Source organism: Scyliorhinus torazame, chromosome 27 (genome assembly GCF_047496885.1).
Source record: "Scyliorhinus torazame isolate Kashiwa2021f chromosome 27, sScyTor2.1, whole genome shotgun sequence".
NCBI lineage: Eukaryota > Metazoa > Chordata > Chondrichthyes > Carcharhiniformes > Scyliorhinidae > Scyliorhinus > Scyliorhinus torazame.
The window spans coordinates 24,685,257-24,701,540 of NC_092733.1; the positions used below are offsets into that span (position 1 = coordinate 24,685,257).

A 16,284-nucleotide genomic window follows, 5' to 3' on the forward strand; every position below is an offset into this window, starting at 1 on the left:
CTAGTGCCTGAAGCTTGCAGGCAAAGGTTTAGAAATTTAAGGAAAGAATTTGGTCAAACATACATGGAGTTTGAAAGGCTCAAACAGACTGTTTTTGATAGGTGGGTAAGGGCTTTGAAAATAGACCAAACGTATGAAGCTCTCAGAGAAATTAGACTTTTGGAGGAGTTTAAAAATTCAATTCCTGATGTAGTGAGAACTCATGTGGAAGAACAGAGGGTTAAAACTGCGAGATTAGCAGTGGAAATGGCAGATGATTATGAATTAGTTCATAAATCAAAGATTGGTTTCCGACATAAGTTTCAGCCGGTGAGGGATAGAAACTGGGGACATGAGAAATACTCAAGTGGTAAAGGTGATGGGAGAAAATAAAGAGAGTGTACCTCAGATTAAAAAAGAAATCCAGGAGGGTGGAAAAGAAATGAAAAATTTCAAATGTTTTCACTGTAATAAACTAGGCCATGTAAAGTCACTGTGTTGGTGGTTGAAAAAAAGCACTGGGAAGGCTGATGTGGTAAAACAGGATAAGACAGTGGGGTTTGTTCGAGTGGTAAAGAAAAGCGAAGGAGGTGCAAACGATTGGACAGCCTGTTCAAGAATTAATTGTTAAGAAGGTGCCAGATGTCTTTAAAGAATTTACTTGTGTGGGTAAAGTTTACTCATGTGCATCAGGAGGAACAGGTAAAGTCACAATTTTAAGAGATACAGGGGCTAGTCAGTCTTTAATGGTAAGAGATGAGGAATTATGTAGTTTGGGAAGAATGTTGCCAGAAAAGGTGGTGATATGTGGAATTCAGGGTGAGAGGAGTAATGTTCCATTATATAAGGTAAGGTTGGAAAGTCCAGTGAAGAGTGGTGAAGTGGTAGTAGGAGTAATAGATAAACTATCTTGTCCAGGAATACAGTTTATCTTGGGTAATGATATAGCTGGATCGCAGGTGGGAGCGATGCCTACTGTGGTTGATAAGCCAGTGGAAAATCAGACAACTGAAGTGTTGAAGGACAAATATCCTGGGACTTTTCCGGATTATGTAGTAACAAGGTCGCAAAGTCACAGGTTAAGACAAGAGGAGAAATCAAAGAGTGAAGATGAAGTTGAATTGCAATTATCGAAACGATTTTTGATCAGATGGTTGAAAAAGAACAAGAACAAGTGGAGGATGAGGCGGATATTTTTAGTTCAGGAAAATTGGCAGAGTTACAACAGAAAGATGTAGAAATAAAACGGATATATCAGAAAGCATATACGGAGGAGGAATCTGAGAGTATACCAGAGTGTTATTACCGTAAAAATGATGTCTTGATGAGAAAATGGAGACCTGTACATATGCAGGCGGATGAAAAGTGGGCAGAAGTTCATCAAGTAGTATTGCCGGTAGGTTATAGAAAGGAGGTGTTGCGGGTTGCACATGAGGTACCAGTGGGAGGTCATTTGGGAATAAGGAAAACTCAAGCTAAAATCCAGAAACATTTTTATTGGCCTGGACTATATAAAGATGTAGTTAAATTTTGTCAATCATGTCACACATGTCAAGTGATAGGGAAACCTCAAGCAGTGATAAAACCAGTGCCCTTAATACCCATTCCAGCATTTGAGGAACCTTTTACAAGGGTCCTAATCGATTGTGTAGGACCGCTTCCTAAAATAAAAAGTGGGAATCAATATCTTTTGACTGTAACGGATGTGTCTACTAGGTTTCCAGAGGCCATTCCAGTGCGTAATATTACAGCTAAAAGGATTGTGGAGGAGTTACTTAAATTCTTTACTAGATATGGACTACCCACAGAAATTCAATCGGATCAAGGAACGAATTTTACTTCAAAGTTATTCAAAGAAGTTATGGATAGCTTAGGAATAAAACAATTTAAATCAACTGCGTACCATCCAGAATCGCAGGGAGCGTTAGAAAGGTGGCATCAGACATTAAAGACAATGTTGAGGGTGTATTGTCAAGATTATCCAGAGGATTGGGATAAAGGAATTCCATTCGTATTGTTTGCAATTAGGGATGCACCTACTGGAGACTTCCGGTTGCGGCGATGCCCAGCTAAGCCGCACGTTTCGGCGGCTCCAGCTCAAACGGACCTTCGGGCTCTTTTAAGAGCCCCAACGGGGAATTTTTCCAGGACGAAACCCGGTGTGGGGTGAGTTAACAGGGAGTCCCCCCCAACGAAAGAGAAAAATATCGGCGGTGGCGGCTACATCGCGAGGAATCCTCGACGATAGGGACAGGAGGAAAAAAGAAGCAAGATGGCGGCGGAGAAAGCCCAGGCGACATGGGGGCCCGATCAAGACAAATTCTTAAGACGGTGTGTGGAGCTACTTAAGAAGGAGGTGCTGACCCCGATGCTACAGGCAGTTGAGGGGCTTAAGGAGGCACAAAGGACCCAGGAGACAGAGCTCCGCGTGGTGGAGCAGAAGGTGACGGATAATGAAGACGAGATCCTGGGCCTGGCGGTCAAAACACAGACGCACGAGGCGCTCCACAAAAAGTGCATTGAAAGGATTGAGGCCCTAGAAAACAGAGCACGAAGGAAGAAACTTCGGATCCTGGGTCTCCCCGAGGGAGTGGAAGGAGCTGACGGCGGGGCTTACGTGAGCACGATGCTAAGCTCGCTGATGGGAGCTGAGGCCCCTTCGGGCCCCTTAGAAATGGAGGGGGCGCATCGGGTCCCTGCGAGGAGACCAAAGGCGGGAGAACCACCTAGGGCGACAATCGTGTGATTTCACCGCTTTAATGATAGAGAAGTGGTTCTGAGATGGGCCAAAAAGGTACGGAGTAGTAGATGGGAGAACGCGGTGGTACGGGTGTACCAGGATTGGAGTGCGGAGGTGGCGAGAAGGAGGGCGAGTTTTAATCGAGCCAAGGTGGTGCTACACAAGAAGAAGGTGAAGTTCGGGATGCTGCAGCCGGCGCGACTATGGGTCACGTACCAGGAGAGACATCACTACTTCGAAACGGCGGAAGAAGCATGGACCTTCATTAAAGACGAGAAACTGGATCGGAACTGAGGGACTGATATTAGAGAGAAATGTTACTGTCGATGTATATAGAGATGTAAATTGGGAAGGGGGGAGACACTAAGAAATGTGGGCGCCGGTGGGGGGAAAGAAGAGACATAGGCGGAGAATGGAGAGGGAGCTGCGCCATAAGGGGCGGGACAGCTACAGAGAATATGGAGCCTACTGTCCTTGTTCCCGCGCCAGAAAGGTGATGGCGGGAAGATAGGCGCAAGGTAGATGGGAGTTCCCCACACGGGGGGGTCAAGGAGTGAGCGGGAGAAGCCAGGGTCAGTTGAAGTCAGCTGACTTTCGGAAGTAACATGGGGGGAGCAATCACGCTAGATGGGGATCTGGCGGGGGGGGGGGCGGAGGATAACTGGGTTGCTGCTGCAGAAATCAAAGGGGAACTGGCTAAAGAAAGGGTGGTCGGGGCTGGAATGCACCACCTGGGGAACGAGTGGGAGCGCGGAATCGGGACGTGGAGCTGGCCTAGAGAGGGGGATGGCTAGTCGACGCGGGAAGGGGGCAGGTAGCCCCCCAGTGCGGCTGATCACGTGGAACGTGAGAGGCCTAAATGGACCGATTAAAAGGGCCCGAGTGTTCGCGCACTTGAAAGGACTGAGGGCAGACGTGGCCATGCTTCAGGAGACGCACCTGAAGGTGGCGGACCAAGTTAGGTTAAGGAAAGGATGGGTGGGACAGATGTTCCACTCAGGGCTGGATGCAAAGAACAGAGGGGTGGCCATACTGGTGGGGAAACGGGTATCATTCGAAGCTAGGAGCATTGTAGCAGATAGTGGAGGCAGATATGTGATGGTGAGTGGCAGGCTGGAGGGAATGGAGGTCATGTTGGTTAACGTATATGCCCCGAATTGGGATGATGCGGGATTTATGAAGCGGATGCTGGGACGTATACCGGATCTGGAGGTAGGAAACTTGATAATGGGGGGAGACTTCAACACCGTGCTGGACCCAGGGTTAGATAGATCCAGATCTAAGACCGGAAGAAGGCTGGCAGCGGCCAAGGTGCTTAAGAGGTTTATGGACCAAACGGGGGGGAGTGGATCCATGGCGATTTGTTAGACCGAAGACCAAGGAGTTCTCCTTCTTCTCCCATGTTCACAAGGTGTACTCCCGGATAGATTTTTTTGTTTTGGGAAGGTCGTTGATCTCGAGGGTGGAAGAAACTGAGTATTCAGCCATAGCTATCTCGGATCATGCCCCACATTGGGTGGACCTGGAACTAGGAGAGGAGAGGGAGCAGCGTGCACTCTGGCGATTAGATGTGGGATTGTTGGCGGATGAGGGAGTCTGTGGAAGGGTGCGGGGATGCATCGAGAGATACCTGGAGGCCAATGACGACGGGGGGGTCCGAGTGGGAGTGGTATGGGAAGCACTAAAGGCGGTGGTCAGAGGAGAGATGATCTCCATCAGGGCCCACAAAGGGAAAACAGAGGCCAAGGAAAGGGAAAGATTACTGGGGGAGATTTTAAGGGTGGACAAAGAATATGCGGAGACCCCGGAGGAGGGACTGTACAGGGAGAGACGACGACTCCAGACGGAGTTCGACCTTCTGACCACCAGGAGGGCGGAGGTGCTGTGGAGGAAGGCACAGGGGATGAGATATGAATATGGGGAAAAGGCTAGTCGCCTGTTGGCCCATCAGCTGCGAAAGAGGACAGCGGCGAGGGAGATAGGGGGAATTAGAGACGAAAAGGGAGCTACGGTGCGAAGAGCAGGGAAGATAAACGAGGTGTTTAAGACCTTTTACGAAAGACTTTATAGGTCCCAACCCCCGGAGGGAAAAGAGGAGATGCAGCAGTTTTTGGACCAATTAAGGTTCCCGAGGGTGGAGGAGCAGGAGGTGGAAGGTCTGGGGGCGCCGATTGGGGTGGACGAGGTTACCAAAGGGCTGGGGAACATGCAGGCAGGGAAGGCCCCGGGACCAGATGAGTTCCCGGTGGAATTTTATAGAAAATATGTGGACTTGCTGGCCCCGCTGTTGGCGAGGACGTTTAACGAGGCCAGGGAAGGGGGGGACTCTACCCCCGACAATGTTGGAGGCGACGATATCGCTAATTTTGAAGCGGGATAAAGATCCGCTGCAGTGCGGGTCCTATAGGCCTATTTCACTACTAAATGTGGATGCCAAGTTGCTAGCAAAGGTGCTGGCATCGAGGATAGAGGACTGTGTCCCAGGGGTGGTGCACGAAGACCAGACAGGATTCGTAAAGGGGAGACAACTAAATGTCAACGTGCGACGGCTATTAGGGGTGATAATGATGCCCCCAGCAGAGGGGGAGGCAGAGATAGTGGCGGCAATGGATGCAGAGAAGGCATTTGATAGGGTGGAGTGGGAGTATCTGTGGGAGGTGCTGAGGAGGTTCGGGTTCGGGGACGGATTTGTTAGCTGGGTCAAACTCCTCTATGGGGCCCCAACGGCAAGTGTGGTCACGGGTCGGCAAAGATCGGAGTATTTCCGACTAAACAGGGGAACAAGACAGGGATGCCCGCTATCTCCATTACTGTTCGCGTTGGCAATTGAACCACTGGCCATGGCGCTGAGAGACTCCAGAAAATGGAGAGGGGTGATTAGAGGGGGAGAAGAACACCGAGTGTCACTCTACGCGGATGACCTACTGTTGTATGTGACGGACCGAGTGGGAGGGATGACAGAGGTCATGCAGATATTGAGGGAGTTTGGAGATTTCTCAGGATATAGGCTTAACATGGGGAAGAGTGAACTTTTCATGATTCACCCTGGGGACCAGAGTAGAGGGATAGATGGCCTGCCTTTAAGGAAAGTGTAAAGAAACTTTTGATACCTGGGGATTCAGATAGCCAGGAGCTGGGGAACCTTGCATAGACTTAATCTGACACGTCTGGTGGAACAAATGGAAGAGGACTTCAAGAGGTGGGACATGCAGCCTTTATCGCTGGCGGGCAGGGTGCAAGCAATTAAGATGATGGTCCTCCCGAGGTTTTTATTTGTATTTCAATGTCTCCCTATATTAATCACCAGGACCTTTTTTAATAAAATAAATAGGAGCATCACGAGCTTTGTGTGGGCAGGGAAAGTTCCGAGGGTAAGGAGGGGGTTCCTTCAGCGTAGTAGGGATAGAGGAAGACTGGCACTACCGAACTTGGGAGATTATTATTGGGCCGCCAATGTGGCAATGATACGTAGATGGATGATGGAGGGTGAGGGAGCGGCGTGGAAAAGACTGGAGAGAAAGTCCTGTAAAGGGACGAGTTTAGAGGCGCTGGTGACGGCACCGCTACCGCTCTCACCCAAAAAGTATACCACGAACCCGGTGGTGGCGGCAACACTGAACATATGGGGACAGTGGAGGCGACAGAGAGGGGTGCGGGGAGCCCTGGTGGGGTCCCCTGTCAGGAACAACCATAGGTTTGCCACAGGAAGAATGGATGGAGGATTTCAGAGCTGGTACCAGTTGGGAATTAGGAAGGTGGGAGATTTATTCATAGATGGGACTTTTGCGAGCTTGGGAGCATTGGAGGAAAAGTATAAGTTACCCCGGGGAAATTTCTTGAGATATATGCAGGTGAGGGTGTTTACTAGACAACAGGTGAGGGAATTTCCGGTGCTCCCGACACAGGGGATACAGGACAGGGTGCTTTCAGGGGTGTGGGTCGGAGAGGGCAAGGTGTCAGAGATTTACAGAGAGATGACGGAAGAGGGGGAGGAGTCGGTGGGAGAACTAAAGGGAAAGTGGGAAGAAGAATTAGGGGAGGAGATAGAAGAGGGTCTGTGGGCTGATGCCCTAAGCAGGGTAAACTCCTCTTCCTCATGCGCCAGGCTTAGCCTGATTCAATTTAAGGTGCTACATAGAGCACACATAACGGGGGCAAGATTGAGCAGGTTCTTTGGAGTGGAGAACAGATGTGGGAGGTGTGGCGGGAGCCCGGCAAACCACGCACATATGTTTTGGGCGTGCCCGGCACTGGAAGGATATTGGAAGGGAGTGACGTGAGTGATCTCGCAGGTGGTGAATGCCCGGGTCAAACCAAGCTGGGGGTTAGCTCTATTTGGAGTTGCGGAAGAGCCGGGAGTGCAGGAGGCGAAAGAGGCCGATGTCGTGGCCATTGCGTCCCTAGTAGCCCGGCGCAGGATCCTACTTATGTGGAAGGAGGCGAAACCCCCCCGGACTGGAGGCCTGGGTAAACGATATGGCGGGGTTTACTAAACTGGAGCAGATAAAGTTTGCCCTGAGAGGATCGGCTCAAGGGTTCACCAGGTGGTGGCAGCCATTTCTCGACTACCTAAGGGAACGTTAGGGGGAAGACAGATGACCAGCAGCAGCAACCCAGGGGGAAGGGGGGGAGGGGGGGGGGGGGGAGGGGGGGAGGGGGGGGGGGTTAGTTTAGTATAGGTCAATAGATAATGGGGTTTTGTTACTTGTGTATTGTTTAAAATTTCTATTTTGTTATCGTTCCCTTTGTTTTGTAAGAGGGAAAAATGTTGTTTAGAAAAATGTTTCAATAAAATATATTTTAAAAAAAAGATAACGCCCCAACCTCCACGGAGCCGGTTGCCAGCTCTATCAGGCCCCGCCCTGCCAGAGTGACAGTGTACAACACGGGTCACTCATTTTTTCTCTTCAGAGGTACTCAAAAGGGTGGCACGGTGGCGCAATGGTTAGCTCTGCTGCCTCACGGCGCTGAGGGCCCGGGTTCAATCCCGGCCACAGGTCGCTGTCCATGTGGAGTTTGCACAGTCTACCCGTATCTGCGTGGGTCTCACCCCCACGACCCATAAGATGTGCAGGGTTTGTGGATTGGCCATGCTAAATTGCCGCTTAATTGGAAAAAAAATTGAGCACTCTGAATTAGAAAAAAGATGCTCAATATTTGGAGAGAAAACTGTTGTGTGCGACTTGAGAGTTGCACAGCTGTTTTCAGCCTGAGTCTGACACTTTGCCAAATTCTGGTAAGATTCCACTCTTTGAACTCGAACAAAAATGACTCATCAGCACAGTTAGATTGTTTCCCCATCAGGGGGGATACAGTATGTGACAAAATATAACAGCATTACCCGGATCAGTAACTCCAACTGATGCCCCCAGGCTGGTTTAGCACAGGGCTAAATTGGTGGCTTTGAAAGCAGACCCAGGCAGGCCAGCAGCGTGGGTTCAATTCCCGTACCAGCCTCCCCGAACAGGCGCCGGAATGTGGCGACGAGGTGCTTTTCACAGTTACTTCATTTCATAGAATTTACAGTGCAGAAGGAGGCCATTCGGCCCATCGAGTCTGCACCGGCTCCTGGAAAGAGCACCCCACCCAAGGTCAACACCTCCACCCTATCCCCATAACCCAGCAACCCCACCCAACACTAAGGGCAATTTTGGACACTAAGGGCAATTTATCATGGCCAATCCACCTAACCTGCACATCTTTGGACTGTGGGAGGAAACTGGAGCACCCGGAGGAAACCCACGCACACATGGGGAGGACGTGCAGACGCCAAGCCGGAATCGAACCTGGGGCCCTGGAGCTGTGAAGCAATTGTGCTATCCACAATGCTACCGTGCTGCCCATTTGAAGCCTACTTGTGACAATAAGCGATTTTCATTTCATTTCATACTCACCCAGTATTAGATACGCCGCCTTTTCCGATCTCATGACTTTCTAAGCAGGATCTCTCAGGACCTGTCACTCCCAGTCGTATCTCTCACACACTGTGCGAGTCAGGCAACAGTCTGAAAATTTCTATGCAATTTACATCACAAACAGGAAAAGGCAAAGTGCTGGAGGCAGATTGTGCTGTTGCATTGCTACATGCATAGTAATATTACATAACATCGACCAGGGTTTCAGTGACACACCATGGTATGACCCCGCCCCCCCGGCCCGGTGGATGTGGCAGAACATTTAAAATGCTGTTTATTTGAACGGGAGCCTGACCGCCCGCCGGGCGGGAGGGACTGTGACAATGGCGCCAATCAGAGAGTTTCTGTGCAGCGTTACCGAACAACAACAGTGCGTCCGTACGGCTACTAACCTCGTCATCCTGTAAAACTTCGACATCCTCATTTATGCGTTGAACGATAACACATGTGGATGTTTCCAGGAACTGCTTGTCGGAGAGAAGCAGGAAGAGTTTTGTTACAGACTCTGGCAGACTCAGGAAGCAGAAATCAACAAGACACACGGCTGGAGTTTAAAACCAGGGAGATTTTAGTAACACATTGCAGCCGGAGCTTTAAATTCAGCAATTAATGTTACAATGGGCGGGATTTGCCACAATTCCGGCAGCGGGCGGTGCTGTCAATGTGGAGGGCCTCCTCCCCCCCCCCGCCCCGCCCCAGCCGAGAAATAGGGGGCGGGGTGGCCGCGAAATCCCGCCCAATGTTTACTTTGCCATCATCACCTTCTCACTCTCATGTCCTCTGCAAACTGCTCAATCCGACTCACCTATAGAAACTAGGAGCAATAATAGGCCATTCCACGAACCGATGAAGAAATGGAAACTACTGAAAGGACAGGAAAGGAGGCACCTTCAAATAAAACACGACCTACCCAAAGAGACAGTAGGGAACCCTGGGGCCCCAGAATCCACACTATTAAGAGGACCTGATAGGCACAAGCAGCAAGGAGGGGGAACTATGTGGGAAAATATACGGACAGTTACTGGACAGAGCCCGGACTCCACTGGACAAGAGCAGACAAAAATGGGAGGATGAGCTGGGGACAGAGGTGGGATGGGGACTCTGGAGCACTGAGCAGGGTGAGCTCCACTCCTCCTGCACAAGGCTAAGCCTAATGCAGCTCAAAGTGGTGCACAGAGCGCACCTGACCAGAACCCGAATGAGCAGGTTCTTCCCGGAGGTGGAGGACAAATGTGAGCGGTGCCAGAGGGGCCCGGCCAACCACACCCACATGTTTTGGGCTTGCCCCAAGCTTGCTGGGTTCTGGACAGCCTTCTCCGAGGAAATGTCCAAGGTTGTGGGGGTGAGGGTGAAGCCATGCCCAATTGTGGCAATCTTCGGGGTATCGGAGCAGCCAGAGCTACACATGGGGAAGGGGGCCGACGCCCTTGCTTTCGCTTCCCCAATCGCACGCCGGAGAATCCTGCTCGGCTGGCGATCGGCAGCACCACCCAAAGCTGCAGACTGGCTTGCTGACCTCTCGGAATTTCTCCACCTGGAGAAGATTAAGTACGCCATCCGAGGGTCGGAGGACGGCTTCCTAGATACTTGGGGGCAGTTTGTCAGCCTGTTCCAAAACCTGTTCGAGGCCAGCAACGAGGAGTAAGATCGGAAAAGGGGAACGAGAGGAAGAATAAGAAGGACGATAAGGAAAAAAAACAAAGGCGTGCGGAACCCGGGGGGAGGGGGAGAAAGAGGACAGTCTGGAAAGTCACAAGAAAGGATACGAGGTGGGAGGGGTGGTTGCCGATCACAAAACAAACACAACCAAAATCGACGGGGAGGGGGATGAAAAGTGAGGTGGGGAAGGGATAGGGGGAGGACGTAAGGGTAGGCAGGGAGGGGGGGAGGGGGGGGGTGGAAGGGACCATAGGCTGAGCCAGAGGGCAGCGAAATGTATATATAGTTAATTAAAGGAAGTACAGGATAAACCTTTCTATACAATATAGTAAATTAATGTGGTTAAGGAAAATGTATATAACTGTTTATAAATGTGGAAAATGGCAATAAAAAGATTTTTTAAAAAAGGAATAGGCCAATCAGCCCTTGCAGCCTGTTCCACCATTCAATATGATCATGGCTGATCCTCTGTCTCAAAGCCATATTCCCGCTTTCTCCCCATACTCCTCGATGCCATTAAAATTTTAATTTTCTCTATCACATTAAGGACTTAAGAAGTGCTATTAGTGGCACCAAGATAAGGTAGCAGAATGGCATCATCAACACTCCTTTAGTCCTAATGGCATCATTAACACAACCTTTGTTGTATGTTCATGGCACTTTTGTCAATCTCTCCTTAACTCCCGCCTATCCCTGACCTTCCATTCTGCCACCTCCTCCACCCACGTCTCCGACTATAGAATCCATCGCATCTCTATCCCTCTTCAGCTCTGAAGCAGAGCCACACGGACTCGAAACATTAATTCTGTTGCTCTCTCCGGAGATGCTGCCAGACCTGCTGAGTTTATCCAGCGTTTTTATTTCAGATTTCCAGCATCCGCAGTCTTTTGCTTTTATTTTACCCTCTTCCTTTTGCTTCTCCAGCCCAAGTGGGGAATCAAACCCTGGTGTTGGGAGGACGGAAGGGAGCTTCTCCAGTCAGTAGGAAAGGGGAGGAGGACAGGATAAATTCGGAGGGATTTGATATGTGCACTTGCACAGGATAAATTATTCAATCTTACAAAATTTGAAGCAAGATGTTTTTCAAGTTGGACTCCGAAAACCAAAATTGTTGAACAAACTGGACATTTAAAAAAACATTCAGTTCGGTGAAATTCAGCCTCATTGTCCAAATACTGGCACAATTCGGTTAGGCGCTAGTTCATGGTGGCTGGACTAGTTATCAACTTTGCTGTTTTGTTCGCAGTGATGTGCTGGTCTGGTTCCTGTGATCCCAGTCAACCTGGACAGCCTTTGGTGGATGAGGGTGACCATGATTTAGTCCTTATCTCCATGCCTGACGCATCTTCGGAAATGGCCTCGGATGGCTCATTGCCATTTGAAACTGACCAATGTCATGGTGACAGGTTTAGAATAGTTGTCTTATTGAAGCAGAAGATGTTTAAACAAAATCACACCCAGGTGCACGAGGCCAGCAGATACCTGGGCAGCTGGAGGTTCCCCCCGAGCCACTCACCAACCTGACTTGAAAATATATTGCCGTTCCTTCACTGTTGCGGGGTCAAAATCGTGAAATTCACTAACAGCACTGTGGAAGTACCTACACCTCATGGACTGTAAAGATTCGTGAAAATGGCTCACCACAACCTTCTACGGGTAAATTAGGGATGGGCAATAAATGCCGGCATTGATAATGGGCGCGATCTTACGGCCTCGTTACACTCACGCTCAAGCCGGCGAATAGCAGGAACTGCGCCAGGTGCCAAACAGTTGCGATGCAACCGGCCTGCTCCCGTAGGCGAATTTGGAATCTCGCGGCAGCGTAACGAGAAACCACTTATCACCACTTAAGCCCATCTCCATACAATTAACGAGAGCCCCCCGTCATCCAACGGTCTCCTGTCATTCACCAGCCTCCGAGGCAATGTGCTCTTTCGGAAGGGTCTTGATGGACTGAATGGCCTCCTTCTCCACTGTCGGGATTCTACGGAACATTCAGCTGAGAGAGAGGATGAGGCCTTTGTTTGATGTCTCACCTGGGGAAGGCAGGGGGGCGGGTGGGGGAGGGCGCCCGGCAGCACCTCAAACAGTGCAACACTTATTATTGCATTGGAGTGTCAGCCCAGAATTTGGACTCAAGTCTCTGGAATGGAGTTTGTTAAAATAGACAATGTTACTGGAAGGTAAGAGATGATATCCAAAGGCAGATTCAAGACACAGACTAGCTTGGGCATGGAGTTGGTTCTATACTTTTATTAATACACCTTAGGTTTAAATCTATATTCACGTAGTTATTTTAAAACAGTTCAAGTGTCGCAACTCAGTTCTCACTCAGAGCAGAGAATGATGCAAGTGTCTAATTATTGATCTGTATTTTATAACTAGTTCTGATGTATCTTATATTCAGAATGGAACAGACAAAGGAATAAAAAGAACAATCAGGTGGTTGAAAACAGATGTTGGAGCCTGAAATACCTGGATGTCTGTTTCTAAACGATCCATAAGGATTACACTAGGTTGTCAGATTGTCCACGACAGACATTCCAATGTCCACAGATCCCCTTAATCGTTATTGGCACAGAACTAGTAAAGTAACTCAACCATGAAATTTCCTTTCAACGAAAAGGCTGCATACAAAACTAAATTGTAATCTCATTACTGGCGTGATGTGTTATTATATAGGATGCATCACTCCTTGCAGTGTCCACTGGAGGCAGAAGGATAATACTTGGAGGCTGCGATGCCAACAGAGCAAATATTGAAGATTTGAGGCACCTTTGGTCGGTATGATGCACACACATTCTTCACATAAGGTTTGGTCCACATCAGGTTAGGGGCCAGAGAGGGCCGGCCAGCTCTTTCTGGAGTTCAAGAGCACACCCAGTCACACTGTTTCCTGTGGAGAAAAACATGCTCTCAGTTTCCGATTTCTTTTTAACCCCTTCAACTTCCGAATGAACCCCTTCGACCCTGAATGAGATGCAGAGTAACGTGCTGACTGAGGTCCGCTATCGTAACCTCTTACTGAGGTGTACCTTCATGAGCTCTGCCCAAGGTACACATTCAGTGGCTGTGACTGAGATGCGCTTCCATGGCACCTGCCTGATTCCTAGCAGTCTTCCACTACCTGGGTCAAGCACCCACACTTGGTATCTGGGTAAATGGATCATTATAACATGAAATGGGAGAAAAAAATAATCAAAATCAAATGTCAGCCTTTATATCTAGAAGACTAAATACAAGAAGATAGAAGTCATGCTTCCCCTATACCAAATCCCTGGTTATACCTGAAATGTACCTGGAATACTGGGAGCAGTTCTGAATGCCCCACATTGGGAAGGTACATATTGGCCTTGGTAGAAGTGAAATATAGATTTACCAGAATGTCACCTGGATAGGGGTGGCACGGTGGCACAGCAGTTAGCACTGCTGCCTCACAGCGCCAGGGACCCGGGTTCAATTCGAGCCTTGGATCATTGTCTGTGTGGAGTTTGCATGTTCTCCCCGTGTTTGCGTGGGTTTCCTCTGGGTGCTCCGGTTTCCTCCCACAGTCCAAATATGTGCAGGTTAGGTGGATTCGCCATGCTACATTGTCCCTTAGAGTCCAAAAGGTTAGGTGGGGTTACGGGGATAGGGTGGGGGCAGGGCGCTCTTTCAGATGGGCCAAATGATCTCCTGCCACACTCTTGGATAGGGTGGAGGTGCGGCCTTGGGTGGGGTGCTCTTTCCAAGGGCTGGTGCAGACTTGATGGGCCGAATGGCCTCCTCCAGCACTGTAATAGCACAGGGCTAAATCGCTGGCTTTGAAAGCAGACCAAGGCAAGCCAGCAGCATGGTTCAATTCCCGTACCAGCCTCCCCGAACAGGCGCCGGAATGTGGCGACTAGGGGCTTTTCACAGTAACTTCATTCGAAGCCTACTTGTGACAATAAGCGATTTTCATTTCAAATTCTATGATCTATGAGCAGAAAGGGAGCTGATTGAAATTCCTCCCTAAACCCAGTAGCAAAAATGCAATGTTGTCAGCTGTGACTAGTTACCCCATCCCTGACTGGCGATTGAGCCTGGGACCTTTCCGCAGTCCTTACGGCTTCAGCGCCACGCAGGCAGCAACTAAGACCACTGCAAGTGTGAGGTGTGAAAAAGTGGTTCATCTCGAATGGACTGGCTGGAAGTGTGGTGGAGACAGGTACAATTGAGGCATTCAAGGGGGCAATAGATGATCATTTGAATACAAACAATTTGCAGGGGTAGGGAGAAAAGGCAGGAGAATGGCACTAAGTGATAATACACCTTTGGAGAGCCGGTGCATGTAAGATGGGCCGAATGACCTCCGCCTGCACCGTAACAATTCGAGGATTCTGTGAAATATTATTGTGGTTACCTATCGAAGGAAAAATGGGCTGGCATTGGAGGCAGTCCAGCGAAGGTTCACCAGGTTGATGCCGGGTATGGAGGGATTTTCTTTTGAGGAGAGGTTGAGTAAGTTGGGCCTGTGCACATTGGAGTTTAGAATGAGAGAGGCGACCTTATTGAGACATAGCGGATTCTCAGGGGGTTCGACAGGGTCGATGCTGAGAGGTTGTTTCCCCTTGCGGGAGAGTCTGGGACCAGAGGGCAGAATATCAGAGTCAGGGGGTCGCCCATTTCAGACAGAGATGAGGAGGAATTTCTTCTCTCAGAGGGGAGTGAATCTGTGGGATTCTTTACCGCAGAGAGCTGTAGAGGCTGGGTCGTTAAGCATGTTCAAGGCTGAGATAGGCAGATTTTTAACAAGTGAGGGAATCGAGGGTTATCGAGGTGGGAAGGTGGAGTTGAGGATTATCATATCAGATTAGTCATGATCTCATTGAATGGTGGAGCAGACTCGATGGGCCGAATGGCCTACTTCTGTTCCTATGTCTTATGGTCTTTAATTGTTTAATGAACTGCACTGTCATTGGACCTGTGCTGTACCATGGCTTATTCTCCCCTCTTCATCGTCCCTTCTTATTATTATTCTATTTAGCTGATGGACCTCTGATTGTCTGACAATCATAGAAACCGGGACACTAAGGAGCAATTGATCATGACCAATCCAGCTAACCTGCACATCTTTGGACTGTGAGAGGAAACCGGAGCACCCGGAGGAAACCCACGGAGACACGGGGAAGAAAGTGCAAACTCCACACAGTCACCCGCAGTCGGAATTGAATCCGGGTCCCTGGTGCTATGAGGCAGCAGTGCTAACCACTGTGTCACTGTGCCGCCCCACCATTGTGCCATCATGCCGTGCTGCCATGCCGCGCCATCACTGTGCCCCCGCACCGCACCACCACTGTGCCCCTGTGCCGCCCACTACTGTATCACCTTCTCCAAAGTTAGGTCTATGGATTGAAGCAGGTCAAAAGAGGATATTATCAACTATGCCAACTACTCTGCCATCTCGTATCAGCTCAGACTTAAGATCATCATATTCACAGACTTCTGCCAACTCATCAATGCTGGAGGTGGTGGGTTTGAGACGTGCCGCTGAACATTACAAGCGCACTTACCGATGTCACTGATAATGGCACTTTTGTGGATTCCGATTCAAATAAACTCCTTCTGGTCCTGGAGATGGAGGTAATCCATTTGTGGAATTCAGCCCTCATCTTAAAAAGGTTTTTAAAAAAATGAATTAATCAAACGCTATACCTGAATATGATAAATTATGACTCAGCACTTAACCATGGAATTGTGTGTTGATGCGTTAAATTATATTTTAGAAAAAGCATTATGGTTGATTTAGAATTGCTGATGACGCACCTTGAATCAATGGGTTTGAATGCTTCCACTCTTGGATGACCAAAATTGGCTCAGCGTATTCGCAGGTTAAACACAGCGAGCAAGCTAAAGTTTAGCCTACTGTACTACCTGAGGGGAAGACCAGGGTGAATTGGTCTCTTTGCTACACCTGTATCAAAGGCATTTTGTGTTTGTGGCCCAGGAAAAGAAGCAGATTGGTTGGGA

The 16,284-nt window shown here is 49.2% G+C and overlaps 2 protein-coding genes across 2 annotated transcripts in view; both read right to left on the reverse strand.

Annotated features, from left to right (window-relative positions):
- LOC140403312 (adhesion G protein-coupled receptor E2-like) overlaps nucleotides 1-8,993 on the reverse strand; it is a 117,573-nt gene extending 108,580 nt beyond the window's left edge. Inside the window, 1 exon segment of the mRNA XM_072491156.1 lies at nucleotides 8,614-8,993. Within this exon segment, the coding sequence (XP_072347257.1) occupies nucleotides 8,614-8,647 (34 nt within the window). The 5' untranslated portion in view covers nucleotides 8,648-8,993.
- Nucleotides 8,994-12,526: 3,533 nt separating this feature from the next.
- Nucleotides 12,527-16,284, reverse strand: part of LOC140403313 (adhesion G protein-coupled receptor E3-like) — a 69,164-nt gene continuing 65,406 nt past the window's right edge. The window contains exons 16-17 of the mRNA XM_072491157.1: nucleotides 15,828-15,926; nucleotides 12,527-13,189 (exon numbers count right to left, since the gene is read on the reverse strand). Coding sequence (XP_072347258.1) covers nucleotides 13,178-13,189; nucleotides 15,828-15,926 — 111 coding nt within the window. The 3' untranslated portion in view covers nucleotides 12,527-13,177. The remainder of the gene's footprint in view (nucleotides 13,190-15,827; nucleotides 15,927-16,284) is intronic.